General features: G+C 42.3%; 2 protein-coding genes across 2 annotated transcripts; one reads left to right on the plus strand and one right to left on the minus strand.

Annotated features, from left to right (window-relative positions):
* Positions 1 to 2,509: 2,509 nt before the first annotated feature.
* LOC136488139 (uncharacterized) lies at positions 2,510 to 9,187 on the minus strand. Its single transcript, XM_066485166.1, has 7 exons — positions 8,774 to 9,187; positions 8,562 to 8,658; positions 8,343 to 8,458; positions 8,190 to 8,234; positions 7,837 to 7,862; positions 3,049 to 3,184; positions 2,510 to 2,907 (listed from the first exon to the last, which is right to left on the minus strand). The coding sequence occupies exons 1-7, from the start codon at positions 9,135 to 9,137 to the stop codon at positions 2,810 to 2,812; spliced, it is 882 nt and encodes a 293-aa protein (XP_066341263.1). The 5' UTR covers positions 9,138 to 9,187; the 3' UTR covers positions 2,510 to 2,809.
* Positions 9,188 to 12,578: 3,391 nt separating this feature from the next.
* On the plus strand, positions 12,579 to 14,222 carry LOC136488149 (peroxidase 59-like). Its single transcript, XM_066485174.1, has 4 exons — positions 12,579 to 12,837; positions 12,957 to 13,139; positions 13,252 to 13,417; positions 13,540 to 14,222. Exons 1-4 carry the CDS (start codon positions 12,619 to 12,621, stop codon positions 13,932 to 13,934), a joined length of 963 nt encoding a protein of 320 aa, XP_066341271.1. The 5' UTR covers positions 12,579 to 12,618; the 3' UTR covers positions 13,935 to 14,222.
* Positions 14,223 to 15,491: the final 1,269 nt, after the last annotated feature.

The raw sequence follows: 15,491 nt of genomic DNA on the forward strand, positions 1-15,491 counted from the left end.
AGCAACCACGTGGTAAGCACCGCCCTCGTCAGTCGAGAGGGAGGAGCCGGGACACCCCCTGAAGGTCCAATGACCTGTGTACTTCATCGGTGAGGTACTCGCCGACGCCAAGGTTCGCTAGCCCCAGGTCCAGAAGCTTTTATATGATGTTTTGATGGTGACCTGGAAGCTCCAGGCACTACTTCCCTGATCATGAGGTCATCGTCACCACTTCGTACCCGCTGGGAGACATCGTCCGCAATCACGACGCCGTGGGACGAATCTCCAAATGGGCACTCGAGATCATGGGCCATGACATTAGGTATGTCCCCCGCACCGCTATTAAGTCTCAAGGCTCTTGTCGACTTCATCGCCGAATGGACGGAAGTCCAGCTCCTGACCCCGGACATCACCCACAAGTATTGGACGATGTATTTCGACGGGTCGGTCATGGTGCCCGGCTCAGGGGGCTGGAGTGGTTCTAATCTTCCCTAGATGGGAGCAGGCTCCGCTACGCAATCTGTCTCTATTTTTCAGCCTCGAACAATGCTGCGGAGTATGAGGCCCTCGTCAATGGGCTGCGCATCGCCATCGAGCTCGACGCAACACGACTATATGTCTGCGGCGACTCAGAGCTGGTCATCGATCAAGTCATGAAGGAATCCTCCTGCAAAAGCCCTCTCATGGCGGCATATTGCCAAGAGGTGCGCAAGCTCGAGGGCAAGTTCCGAGGGATCGAGCTGCATCATGTCCCCAGAAAGGACAACAATGTCGTTGACTTCCTCGCGAAATTGGCTGCCATGCGGAGGATCTGACTTCGTTGCGGCTCGACCCCAACCAAGCGCTCGGGGGCTCAGGCCTGACATTCCTATCACAACATTGACAGGCGACACCGCCGTGATGATGCTCGACCCGGTCGACTGGAGAGCGCCGCTTGCTCGCCTACATCCTCGAAGAAGTCCTCCCACCAGAAAAAACTAAAGCACGACGAGTCGCTCGACGCGCCAAGACGTTCGTCGCCATCGGTGACGAACTTTACAAATGAAGTCCGTCGGGAGTACTCATGAAGTGCATCCCGACCAACCAGGGGAAACAACTCCTCGAGGTCCACGCTAGAATCTACGGACATCACGTGGCCCTAAGGTCGCTGGTCGGAAAAGCCTTTCGCCAAGGTTTTTACTAGCCCACTGCGTTGTGAGATGCAGAGGAGGTGGTCCACAGGTGTGAAGGATACCAGTTCTACGCTCGGCAAACTCACCTGCCGACGTAGACCATCCCCATCACCTGGCCATTCATGGTCTAAGGCCTCGACATGGTCGGACCCCTCAAAAAAACCCCGAGTGGCTTCACTCACCTACTCCTGGTGGTGGACAAGTTCACCAAGTAGATAGAGGCGAAGCCCATCACCAATATCCGCTCAGAAGAGGCAGTCAAGTTCTTCCTCGACATCATCTATCGATTTGGTGTCCCTAATTGTATCATCACCGACCACGGAACAAACTTCACTGAGAAAAAATTCTTGGACTTCTGCGATGGATACGGTATCAGGATCGATTGGGCCTCGGCCGGACACCCGTGTACTAACGATCAAATCAAGCAGGCCATTGGCATGGTCGTCCAAGAACTCAAGCCCCGTATCTTCGACCGACTCAAAAAGTATGCAAGACGATGGGTTGTAGAGGTCCCAACGATCCTCTGAAGCCTAAGAACGACCCCAAACTAGTCTACAGGGTTCACCCCTTTCTTCCTGGCATACGGAGCCAAAGTAGTGTTGCCATTCGACCTCAATCACGGCGCCCTAAGAGTAAAGGTCTCCGACCAAGACCAAGCCGTGGAGGCTCAGCAGGACACGGTCGACCTACTCTAGGAGGCTCATGAGACGACCGTCAGTCCCCTCCGTTCGTTACTAGCAAACTCTTCCTCTCCGTAGATACCATGAAAGAAAAGTAAGAAGGGAAAGTGTTTTGGACCCGCACATGCATAGCTTTGCTGCCCGCATCGTATGCTCTGCATGCAGAGTCACCTGACAAGAAGATCAGCTTGCTGGTGGACAGGATGGAATGCAGCCTGTGTACGACGTACGGGCAATGTCTAGAAAACTTGTAGATGCGTTTTTAAGCTAATTCCAATTCAGGTTCAGGGATCTTACACTGGTTTTCCTTTCGTCAATACCGTCCTGTGTTTACCCCTGCAAGAACAGTGACATCTTGCTTACGGTTGCAAGCACAGTAATATTGACCACTGCAGATTTATAAATTCATCCCACTCCCGGCGAACAGGCTGACTCGGAACTTGATTTTCCCGCTAGCATATGTGCTCTTGTGCACATCAGCATCATAGAACGGAATAGGATATTTGGTTTGAGAATCCACTCATCCTTGTACTAGTTATTGGCTTGCATATGATGAGGTGACGAAGAACCAACCCAACCCATTCTATTCCACTAAAACTAAAAAAAAAGGAGATTAAAACAATGATGATCATTCCTCAAACCAAACACACCTATCCATTGCCTTGCCTACAAACCACAAATCCGAATGAAAATCCAAACATCTACATTACCATTAGATAAGCATCAAGATTTGTAAAAGGCAAGGTGAGACATTAAATTATTCTCTCCAGGGTTCACGAAATCTAACTCAAAATGTACATCCCGAGGTCAAATGCATGAACATGTGGCGGGGTGAGCAAGGTCATGCGAGTGCCCCCAAAACACCAGTTCAGTCCATAACACATACGCTCTAACAGAAACTCCTGGCATTTTAGCTAGATGAACACGTTATGGATGGCAAAAGCCAAACCACAAAGTACGTTAACATTACCAAGGATTCTACGATTGAGTCTCTTGTTTCAACTCCGCAGGTACAAGTCCTCGGATCTTCACATCATAGTAGACCTCTTCCACCCTCCTTAAATCATACTTCATCCCTGCAAAATGATTAACAGAGAGGAGGCCATATTACATACCATGAAAGCATAACAACCATGAGCATAGCATTAATATACAGCAATAGATCAGGCCATGTTTTCAGTTAAAAGCTTAAACAAGTTGATAACAGATAAACTCACCATCAAACTTCTTACGCAAGAAGTCATTGCGCAGGTTCAGCATCCTAAACGAAGCATGAAGATCGGCCAAGAAGCCCAAAACCCTCTTAGGACAGTCATAATCGCCAGCAGTGACGCGGTTTACTACAAATCTAGGCTGCAAAAATATCATCACAGTTATTAATTCCAGTTTAGGGCTCGTGAGAATTACAACTTTTTCTAACATCGATCCATGCAATAACCAAAAGATATCTCTATCCAGTATGAAATGCAGGTGGTGTCATGTAAAGTTCGATGATAACCATGACTGACAGTTTTGCCTTCACCTAAAGTACACCACAGGACAGCACATCAGTCCAGGTTCCAATTTTCGAAGTGTAAGTATTAAGAAACTATGGAAGGAAGAGGTGCTATATGATTCAATCATTTATTTGTTTCCCTTGATGTCATGAAGCAACTAGGATGTTTTGTTCATTTAAGTGTGTAAAGAAAATGGGCTAAACATACTAGACACCAATGGAAAAGAATAAAATGGATTGGTCCTGAGCTCACAAAAAAATCTTAAATTCATCTCAATAATCAGTACATGTTGACCATGATCCCTCAACCTACTTATTTTTTATCCAATTGTGTATAATTTTACTATCATATTAATAGTATAAATTGACTTAGTATTTAAAGTAAAGTTAGCATATGCAGTCATGCATTTATTCCATTTTTTGGAGGAAATGTGATAATGTAAAATAAATGATGAAATGAAATGGAAGAATCAACTTCAGTGAACAAACTGAAGAAAATTGAGGGAGCATATCAATTGATGCCAAAAGAAATAGAAGCTCAGAGAATGTATAACCAGTCCAGTCATAATAGGAAGGGGCGGTGGTAAAAGGAAGCTAATCATCAAAGCATTTAAGTTCTTTGAAGGAATTATTTCCTCTAAGCATAGCTTTTTTCCCTAATTGCTGCCAAAATGTGCAAGTGTCAACCATTGGACAAGTTTGCAATGATTGTCACCAGATTTACTTAAATATACTCATTTATGACAATACACTTCCATGTCAAAGGAAGAGTTGTGTGCTCTATTATTATTAATAATAAGTTTGAAGTTGTGCTCAAGATCTAAAGGTGTCAAACTCAGTCAAAAGAAATCTGGGTCAACCAGGTCTCGGGTCGGGGTCGCGGATGTCATAGATATGTGGATCGATGGGGGGCTATTTTGGAACGCTGACCCCAATTAATCTGGGTCAACGACCCAAGTCGACCAGGTTCATGGGTCAACTGGGTCACTAAGAAGCACATCCATTTCGACACAACTGTAGATTGGGGTCCCCAGGTGGCCAGCAAGTCCACTTCGACAGTCTCCCTCCCTCATCTTAGGTATGGCAATTTCCATAGCCTCCTCTCTTGCTCCCCATTACTCAGTGCAGTAAATTCGATCCAGATATAACCCTTCTGAAGAAGGGCAGCAACCCAGTTCATCCTGGACCCTCAAATTGGGACAGCGTTCCAAGTTCGTGGAACACGCCTCCAACCCTGAGTCCTGCGACTATGGTCAAACTTCACACATGCATACACCTTTTCAGCAGCAAAGACAATCAGCGAGACTAGACAATCTTCTCAACCACGGGTGTGCAGATTTTAATCATTAACATGGATGTAATTCAGTAGTTCACAACACATAATATGGCATAACCATTCGTACTTTCTTTGTGATCAATACGGACTCGTTTTTTTCCAAATCATCGTTATTCCGTTTCACACCATATGCTTAAAATCATGTGAAACTAACACCATCCCTTACTTCATTCCTTGCAGTCACAAGAAAAGGCAACTATCCTCAAAATCTTTTGAAACACCAAAAACAGTGTCTATAATTATAACATAGTCTAAATGCTCCCTTTCTGCTATAGAATTCACCAAAGGGAATGTATGACATGATAGTTAGACACATGTTATGCAGTTTACATTTATTGCAGGATTATCCTTTAAGAAATTAGCATTAGTTATTATCTTGAGCAATATGAAAATCTAGTTGCTCACATGCCCCAATTTACAACACCTACAACCGCTACTTGATGATGAACATGGGAACAAATGCCCAGCTTCTACTCCATCTAAGGTAGCAAAACTGTTAAAAGTGCATATGGATCTATAGGAAAACGCTACAATTAAGTTGGCTTCTTAGAGAAGTTTCAACTTTGGCCAAATCTGTTCCTACAGAAATCACTCAAATATATGGCACACAACTATACCTGGTGACCAAATACTGTAGCGTCAACATCTCTTAGTTCAACTAAAACCCTAGGATTTTGTTCATACTGTCCTTGTAAGTTACAAGGAAATGTAACCACGCATTCTGTGAGTTTGTTAAACAGCAATCCAAATATTTAGGGGTTACATTCCTTGCATGCTCAAAGAAAATTAAGTCCATAACACGAACCAATGTCAAAGTGAATAAAAGTGCTCACAGAGAATCAGTTCAGTGGTTTAAGGTGATGATTGTCTAATGCTATTTCATTAGTTTGTACCAACGCAGTATTCATTGTGTGCTGAAAGTCTGAAAGATGTCATCAAATAGCTTTTGTCGAACAGACTTGAAGTTCTGCCCTGATCCAATATGACACCCGTGAACGTTTGGGATTTTGAGAGATGCCAATAGAAAAAAAAACATTAAATGGTAATGCTGCTTCTCTTTTCTTGCAGATGATCTCTGTACTTACTGAAGTTTCATTTTCCTATCTTAGTGTACAGTTGTTCAGTTTTTTCGTTGTTTCTTATTTTTAATAAAATTCTTACAGTGGAGGCCTCCCCTGCTAGTATTTATGGTCAAAAAAAAGTTGCAGAAAATCAAACAAAAGGGGTCTCGAGTACCAAGGAGCTCCTAATCACAATAACAAGATGATGCCTTTGTCAAATGACATCGATTCGGTTTTGAGGGATTACACAACATTGGTCAAATTTGTATATATCATAGCCATTCTCCATTGACTCTTTCAATTTTAGTATTATGTTTTGGTTCAGATTTGAGGCAGATTATAGTCTTGGGTGCTCTGCAATTTTAGTTTTTCTATTGCCTCCATGGGTTATAAAGGTAGGATTACGTACATCCATACTTGATATTGTTCATGTCATCTTTTGGCTGCACGAGAAGAATCATAATCAACTATGCCATGTTTTACTCTTGACCTTATGCTATAATCAGTTGTAAGTGTCCTGGAATTGATTAGTTAGCAATTGGTAGCATTTGTTTCTTTTTGCATGGTGAATCTTGAAATAAGGACAGTTCCATTGTATCTAATGTCAAGCTTAGCAGCTGGGTGATGTTGGACATGACATAGTGACAGGCTGACAGCATGAGCCACTGGGATTGATGGAGAGGCCAGAGCTCCAGCATGATCAGTGAAGGCTTCAACATGTGGACAGGAGCACAAATAAGCTGAAGAATTTTCCTTTTGCTGCTGGACATTGTGGACAAGTAGAAAAAAATGACACACCACTCTATCCAAGTTCCAGACTCAAAACATTGGCTACCATTTTGGTTCTGATCAGGAGGGTGTTGATATCATTCTAAATGTGGGAGGAGAAATGTTCCATGCCCGCAAGGTTGGTTGCTCGGTCTCATGTAATAAGATCTCAATTTTTTTTTATGATTGCAAAATCTCAACGATGGTTGCCAACACTATCTTTGATATTATTTCTTTCAAAAGAATGGAGATATATAATATCTTTAAGTGGTAAAAAATCTGCATCTATCCAAAATTGTTCCTCACTAATGATGCTTTTTGCTTCATTTTGAAATTTGTATAGCTATCATTGTGCACGACTGAATTTTGGTCCTTATGTGTAGGAAAAAGATGAAACAAATTTTATGCTATGCATGGGTCATTAGCTAGATGTGCAAGCACTTGAGTGATTTTGTTTCAAAGACTGTAAAGGAGTCTTACTTCTGCACAAGCCAAGTCAATTCATCAATTGATTTACTTAGGAATATCAGGATACATGTATCTCGGCTCATGAAACTTATTAAACAGAACCAAATTGAAAGGTCATCAAAGCTTCTGAATTTTAGAATGAATTTAAGGTATTTGATTTGAGTTTTTACTACCAAAAAAATATCAGATTATTTATTGCACAAGCAAATAAAATGGCCTTAGTATGATAATCTTTTAGAATAAATGTTTTATTTTGAGTTTTGTATGCCCATAGCAACGCACAGGCCATTACCTAGTACAAAACACAAAATATTATCACAATTCCAAACTCTCTACAACTAAAATGGAGCTTAAAAGCGAGTTTCCTAAGCAAGATAAAAGAGTCAGAAAACCATTGTGTACCAAATTCAATTCCATAAATTGTATGGCAACTGGCATGCAGCAACTAGCCCAATTGAATGTAAAATGGCAATCATGAAACAAAATCACAGAGTAGTTTTTAGTCCTACCTGATGGCTTTGTAATTCTACTGCATGATTGACATTTTAAATGTAAAATGATTAGTTCTGAATAACATAGGTGGAATTCATGTATACATTAATTATTTGGACTTATCTTGATACATAAGATCTCCACAGGTACATATAAATAATTTCTAGAGCTCCAACTGATGGCATCTAATTATTGGCTTGAAGCATAATTGGTTCTAGTCCTCAGATTTTCTCAATTTCTCTTTGTAACAGTGATATGTTCACACTTGGGCTCATTGAAGTTTTTCTGTTGTTTGAAGCGGTCACAAGCATAACCAAAAAGGAGCTATTTTAACAAAATAAAATCACAAGAACTATTGCTTTCTTTGATGAGTTGATGAACTTACAAATTCATTGGACATGAAGCACAGTCCTGCAAAACAAGTGAGTCCTCATGTAAGTACACAGCATAATTTGCACACAAAATTTTACAAGACATAGGTGTCATAAATCTAGAAACAAAATGAGTAAGAGTTGCTTGACAATACTGTGATAGTTCTCACATTTCAAGCAATAAGTAATTGATGCCAGTAACAAGGTAAACATGCCTAGATGCATCAGGATTTTCAGAAACTTTGAATCCAAAGGAGATTGATAAGAAAATTTTTCCATGTACAGTTCTTGTGCAAAACACTCAAGACTGATTAGCATCAACTTTTACACAGAGAAGAAGTAGGTATACACTAATAGAGACACTAACCTGTCAGGTAGTCCTCAACATCAAGGCCAAACTCCCCAGAGGACACTGAAAAAGCCAGGATAAAAAAACAAACTTAGATGCCATGAGACACTATACTAGATTAACAATTACCACAATGCAACTACTGCAACAATGGACAGAGCCCAGACATACACCCTAGCTTCTCCTGGGCTTCAGCATGCATGAGTAGGCCGCCAGTCTCCAGCCAGTGCATGAATGCAAGCATCGACACTACCATCTGTGTCTCGGACCTCCAATCACCATGGTACCTAAGCCACAACCGTCCAAACACGAGACATGACATGTTTCTTTCCACAACCCGATTTCTAATAACCTGGAAACAGATGCGCCAATATGGATGAAACAATTCACCTGTAGTACTGACCAGGACACTCCTTGAGGACCTCCGCCAGCTGCGCGTACAGCCCCTTGATCACCTCCACCTGCGCCTTGGCCTTCACGAGCACATCTACGTGAAGAGAGAAGACGGTAAACAGTTCCGGAGTAAGCAACAAGATTACGCGCAACGGTCTGGGTGTGGCGAAACCCTAGAAGAAGTGAAATGGGGGAGATGGGACTCGAACCTGCGAGGGGGACGGGCTGGTGGACGAGGAGGAGCGCGGCGGTGGCGACGCGGGAGGCGGACTCGATCTCGGCGACGACGGCGCGGATGCGGTCACGGAGCGTGGAAGACTCGTCGAGCTGCGCGCGGAAGAGCTCGAACTGCGCGTCCATGATGGGAGAGGGCAACCACGGCGGGGGATGGGAATCGGGGGCGGCGGAGGTGTGGGGAGGCACAGGGGAGCAGATGCGGCGCAGCGGAGGAAGGATGAGGGAGGCTCTACGGTAAGGAAGGAGGGCGGCGAGAGGCGGCGAGAGGGAGGAAGAGGCGGCGCGGAGACGGAGCGCGGCGGCGGTAGCGGTGGCTGCTGCGGCTGCGGGTCTCATTGCGGAGTGGGGTTTTGGAGATGTTTTTGATGGCGGAGTCAGGGGAGGCGTGTGTGGGAGCAGGACTGCAGGAGAGAGGCTTCGGGCCGTGGAGAAGACAAGTGTCATCCAAGTTCGCGGTTAGTTTTGAGCTGGGCCGGGCCTTGGAACATAAGCCCAAAATCCTAGCAACTACAGGCCTTGCTCTTGCAGGCCTACCTGATCTGTTATTTCAGGCTTTTCCGTACTAAAGTGGAATTTTTATATTTTAATTTTGTTTTTTTATATCAAAATGAAATGTAGTAAGTTTTGTGAATCTAGGCATATGCTGCCATTTGACAAGGTGTTATTCAAAAACGGCTCGGTATAGGGGTGTTTCAAACTGTGGTTTTATCAACTGCCAGCTCATGTGGTCATAAAGAAGTAAATGCAGCGCAATCCTGTCTCCACATGTTTCACCACCGGTTTAAAAGGACGGTAAATATAGCCGCCGGTCAGAAAAATCCACTAAATCTGCCCACATTATCTGGGGACTAGTTTTGCATATCTTTCATTATACCTTACCTAATAGGATGTCTGAACCGATACCATGTATCTCAGTATGAGTGTAAAAACACAGTTATCCACCTATCGTAGAACCACTTGAAGTCATGGAGGAAACATTGCTCTGCTGAGGCGCTCCACTGATGCTTTTTATTTCATTTTTATTCTATGGATGTTGAGGTTGAATTGCACAGACGGTATGTGTCAGCGCCGCTGCCATGCAGTTATCGTCGAATGAACTTGCAGTAAGCTGTCTCATTCAAATGTTGTTGTCGTTGCCCCTCCACCCTATAAAAGGCCAAAAAATTGGCCGAAATTCAGTTTTATTAAAAAAAAAAAGTGGAAGACAGGAGAGGAGAGGAGTCAGCAGAGATTCCACCGTTCATATTAGTTCATAGATATAATTAGTATTTACCTAGGTATTAGATTTTAATAATAGTCATGTAGACAGTAGATCTAGATAGTAACTACATTCAGATTAAGTAGTTTCTAGATTTAGTTTAACTAGTTCACATTTGTGTTACAGTTAGATTAGATAGTCTCTTGATTTGTGCGAGAATTTAGGTTACATTAGCTTTTCTCCTACTATTTAGAAGAATAAACTTTTTTAATATTATAATAGGTTGTTTCCATTATTGAAGTTTAACCTGAAAAATCAATATCGGTCGTATATGCCATAGGTATTCATATATAGGTGATATATCTCTATAATTTATCATTAGCTATAGGGATGGATGCAGATGTTAAAATATCCGAAACATCGAATATCCGTATTCGTTTTAGAGTCAACTAGATATATGCTCGTGAGTTGTACCGGGGTCATAATTATTTAAATGGAACCACGGTAATCGGACACGGACCCGTGAGTTTTGAGGACTTCGTATCGGACGTGAACATGTGGACCCAGTCTTCGTATCGCAACCGGATAGGACGTTCTAAACTTTTTTTAATAAGATATTTATAGTAGGTTGTTTGCATTATTAAATTTTAACCTTAAAAATCAATATCGATCGTATATGACCTGAGGATAGGTATTCATAGGTGATATATCTCTATAATTTATCATGAGCTGTAGGGATGGATGCGGATGTTAAAATATCCGAAACAACCGATAACTGGATGTATCCATATTTGTTTTCTAGGATTTTTCTCGATCCGATTCCAGATTCGTATTCGAAAAAAATGTGCAACATCCGACACTATCTGTATCTGCAAATAACAAAGTACATGTAAAACCATCTAAAACTTATATCTATGACTAATTAGTAATGTAAATAATATCAACTTTAATATAACAAATAATATGCATCATTTAAACTAGTTAAAACTTGTCTACTATGTGGCCAATAACAGTATATAATTTTTTATTATTAATGACCTATAAAGGTTAGTTTTCATATGGCTAACCATCTTAATTTTAAGTATTTTAATTATTCATATATTGATGAAAATATTTTTAATATTGTAAATTAAATTCATAAATATTATTTAGTTTTATTGTTTTTTAATATACTTAATTATTAAAATATTCATTATATATATGTTATTTTATGAGTTATCGTTATCTATTGAGGATATATAATTATATTCTCTACACACATAATAATTTTGTTCTACTAAAACTATTGACAGACAGATAGATATATGTTATCGTCAAAATCTAGTAGATATCAGAATGCGAATCCGAATTTGAGACAATCATTTTGTATTAATATCTGTATTCGTATCCGAATTCGAATTAAAATATGGTAAATAGTGCTATCTGTATTCGACTACATGAGGATCCGATCTGAATCAGTCCTTAATGAGCTGCTACCATAGGCCGGTTTAGATTGTAAGTAGAAACTAAGAGCATCTCTAAGAGTACCCACAACATTCTCACAATCCTTGATTTTTGGCAAGTTTGAAAAATACATGAGGATCCGATCGGATGATGTTATCGGGCTGCACCAATTCTTCTATTGCTGCACTATATGTTTAGTGGTAATGATCTATGATCTCCTACTCACATGACTATTCGTTGAAGTCGGTAGAATTTTATTTTGCACTAGTGTTGTAGCATGCATACACGTTCTGCTTATACAGAGGTGATGTGATGTGCAGTTTTTCTTTCTTCCATTAACATATATAGACGTGCTAGTGGTATGAATTTTCCTGGTTGTTCTGTGAATCAGATTGGGCCTATCTCACTGCAATGCTTATCCACTAGGATGCCATACAGACTAAATTGTTCTCTGTTGTACTAGTGCATTACAGATTGGTAAGAGCCGCACGATTGTGGTTCGCTGTACATCAATAACTGGTAATGCAGATCCAACTCACAGCACCTATATATGCATATCTACAATAGCAAACGTCATCTGAAACATTTGCAGCGTCCAGATTAATTTCCCCACAATGCAAACATGGCACTATTGCTGCTACACAATTGAATAGTACACCAACTATAATCTCATCTCTGAGGCAGTCATCTCCAAAATCCAAATCCTGCACGAAACTACATGCATTTTACAATAAGATTACATGCTTGCATTGGTTGGGTCTCTCCACTCTCCACTACCACTTTGGACTTGAGACAAAAAGCACTGGGAAGCATGCTAAGTGCAGCACCAGCAGTCATGCACCACACTAGTGACTTCACCATTCAGAATCAGAAAACGGGGCAAAAGAGCCCTTGCCAGTGCTCCAATAGCCCAATTGCCATCTTCCGAGTGTGCAGTCCAATCATTGTTTAAAAAAACTTTCTAGCCGCCGGAGATTGGAGACCATTGCATGCATGTTGTGCAGCCGCCGGTCACTCACTATCGTGCTGAATTAGCCTACCCGAGGTAGTATATTCCGTGATGGATCACTTTTTACCGCCTATATAAGAACAAGGCAAGAAACTGTGGAGTGTGCAAGCCCAATATTGTGTGGAGATCACAAGACACAAGACAAGCAATAACTGAGTAAGAAAGAAATGGAGAACTCTTACTGCCGTTGGGTGCTTGTATGTTCGGTTCTTGCGCTGTGCCTCAGTAGCCAGGGTGTGAGGTGTCAGCTAACACCGAATTTCTACCACAGCACTTGCCCTCAGCTGTACTATATTGTGCAGCATCATGTTTTCGCTGCCATGAGAGCTGAGATGAGGATGGGTGCCTCCCTCCTCAGGCTACATTTCCATGATTGCTTTGTCAATGTAACTGTCACACTCGGCTGAATTCTACATCTACCTCTCACGACTGAATCTCTAGTAATGTTCTTTTCTAGTACTGAATTTATGACGAAGTTACTGAAATGGTGTATGCATGCATGCAGGGGTGTGACGCTTCAATCCTTTTGGATGGCGCCGATGGCGAAAAGTTTGCAATACCCAACCTGAACTCAGTCAGAGGGTACGAGGTCATTGACGCGATAAAAGCTGATCTCGAGAGCGTCTGCCCCGAGGTGGTGTCATGCGCTGACATTGTAGCCCTTGCAGCCAGCTACGGAGTACTCTTTGTAAGCTCCTTCTATCCCTTAGTACTCCGTATTACTATTACAGTCCAGTCTGTCGGAACATTCAGTTGTTTCAGACAAAAGGCTAAAACTGCGTACGACGGCTGTTGTTCAGAGTGGAGGGCCTTATTATAATGTTCTTCTGGGGAGAAAGGACGGGCTGGTGGCCAATCAGTCTGGAGCTGTCAACGGTTTGCCTTCGCCGTTCGAACCCATCGATTCAATTATTCAGAAGTTCCGTGCTGTCAACCTGAACACGACCGATGTCGTGGTCTTATCAGGTAACAGTCTCGTTGAGTTGCCCAGAAATGCATCTTTTTTTTTTGGGGGGGGGGGGGATGAAGCTCCTTCATTGTGCTCTGATTCTGCACAACTCACATGATCCGAACTTGAAAATGAACAGGAGCCCACACCATCGGGCGAGCCCGGTGCGCGCTGTTCAGCAAACGGCTGGATTCAGTCGACCCGACGCTGGATTCCAGCCTCGCCGATAGCCTCCAGAGCCTCTGCGCAGGCGGCGACGGCAACCAGACCTCGGCGCTCGACGTCACCTCCCCCTACGTGTTCGACAACAACTATTACAAGAACCTCCTGACGGAGAAGGGCATCCTGTCTTCCGACCAGGGCCTCTTCTCCAGCCCTGAAGGCGTCGCCACCACAAAGGATTTGGTGGAGACCTACAGCAACGACAGCGGGCACTTCTTCTGCGATTTTGTCTGGTCCATGATCAAGATGGGGAACATCCCGCTCACCGGCTCGGACGGGGAGATCCGCAAGAACTGCAGAGTAGTGAACTAATAACAAGAGACGATCAGCAAATTTCAGTCATTCACTGTTATTTCTTGTTTGTGTAAACTGTGTAAGGTTTATGGGTGCAACGTTAAGCAGCTAGATGCTTAAGTAAGAAGATGAAGAATAAGGACCGTACACTTCCAGATTGGTCCCACATCTCAAACACAGTTATCGTTTTTAGGGGAAAATGGAAATTTGAAAACGTTACCGGGATGAAATGCCCCCCGTTCCGTTGTCAGTACCAAATACATGTTGTATTATTTCTTCTATTATATTAAAATGACAGAAAAAAAAGTCAGCCACACAGACTTTTTCCCATCAATAATTGCGAGCCCAAATTTCATTACTAAAAGCAACAAAATTGCCAACGTCCAGTCAAGTTTGTCTACCACACTACCACACAACTAGAAACAATCACATAGCAGGGCTATGTCCATTGCTTCCTTCTTCCCAAAACACTCCTGACAAACATTAGATTTAAATAGGCAAACCGGCAAAACGTAGAATAAAATACATCTCCACTGTTGGCTAACAAAACCAAAATGGACAGACAACAACATAAGACGATAACAGATGAGACTTCAAAGCATCCAACAGTGGGCGTGGCTAAGCAGTCTCGTCGAACTGTGACAGGAGGACTTGTGTTGACCAGGGTTTAAAATTTCGGCAAAATTCGGTAATTTCGGTGGTGGCCGAAAGAAAAATCCGAAATTTTGTAATACACTAATACATGTGTTATATAACTTTAGACTCAATTTTTTATTATTTATATTGCATATTTTTGTATTCAATAGATGTGTAGTCATAAATTATACTAATACTTGTTTAGATTTAAATGTTTTTTTTAGAAAAAGCATACTTCATGTGCTAGTCTCTAAAAAAATTCGCCGAAATTTCGGCCGAATTTCGCGAAATTCGGTAGTTTCGGTGGTGGCCGAAATTTTTGCAATACCGAAATTGAAAACCTTGGTGTTGACTATCTATAATAAACTCGACCGTGCACACTCTCTTGCACCTTTACTAGCAAAATAGAAACTTCTAGCTTATTATATTTGCCTTCGGGCTTGCTTCCATCTCCTTTCTCTTCTCTTCTCTCCAATGTTGAGCGCTTGATCATCTTTATGGCCATCACCATCTCCTCCATGGTAGGCTTCTAGCTCAACACTTGAGTATGGACATAACCTAGCTTATACAACACATCGTGCGACAACCAAGGTGCCGGGAGAAGTTACAATCGCACCCTGCTACTAGAAGAAGATAATGTTGTCTGTCCAAATCGGCAAATCAAGGCCCATCATCCCGTTGGGTTGGTGCAAAACTAATTAACTCAGTGGCGCGCCACAACAACCTGTTATGAGATCAAGCAAGAACAGAGTGCTATCACCGCAACGACGACGACTGCGATGGCTGCCGCGATTGCAATGACAACAATGACTGCCATGACAACAACCGTGACCATCGTGATCACGGCCACAACCGAAGTAATGATAGCTATCGCTGCTATATATGACGACTACTGCATCTGTCGCTGGGTTAATAGATCTCTATCTCCGGACCTCGACT

Source organism: Miscanthus floridulus, chromosome 1 (assembly GCF_019320115.1).
Source record: "Miscanthus floridulus cultivar M001 chromosome 1, ASM1932011v1, whole genome shotgun sequence".
In the NCBI taxonomy this organism is placed as follows: domain Eukaryota; kingdom Viridiplantae; phylum Streptophyta; class Magnoliopsida; order Poales; family Poaceae; genus Miscanthus; species Miscanthus floridulus.

Bases quoted from the DNA above. Each gene is read 5' to 3' on its own strand.
- LOC136488139 (XM_066485166.1), bottom strand. From the start codon at position 9,137: ATGAGACCCGCAGCCGCAGCAGCCACCGCTACCGCCGCCGCGCTCCGT. The intron at 3,185-7,836 runs GTAAGTTCATCA...ATATTTTTGCAG, and splicing joins GCTTCATGTCCAATGAATTT to CCTAGATTTGTAGTAAACCG. The intron at 2,908-3,048 runs GTGAGTTTATCT...ATCATTTTGCAG, and splicing joins CTTGCGTAAGAAGTTTGATG to GGATGAAGTATGATTTAAGG.
- LOC136488149 (XM_066485174.1), top strand. From the start codon at position 12,619: ATGGAGAACTCTTACTGCCGTTGGGTGCTTGTATGTTCGGTTCTTGCG. The intron at 13,140-13,251 runs GTAAGCTCCTTC...GCTGTTGTTCAG, and splicing joins CCAGCTACGGAGTACTCTTT to AGTGGAGGGCCTTATTATAA. The intron at 13,418-13,539 runs GTAACAGTCTCG...GAAAATGAACAG, and splicing joins CGATGTCGTGGTCTTATCAG to GAGCCCACACCATCGGGCGA.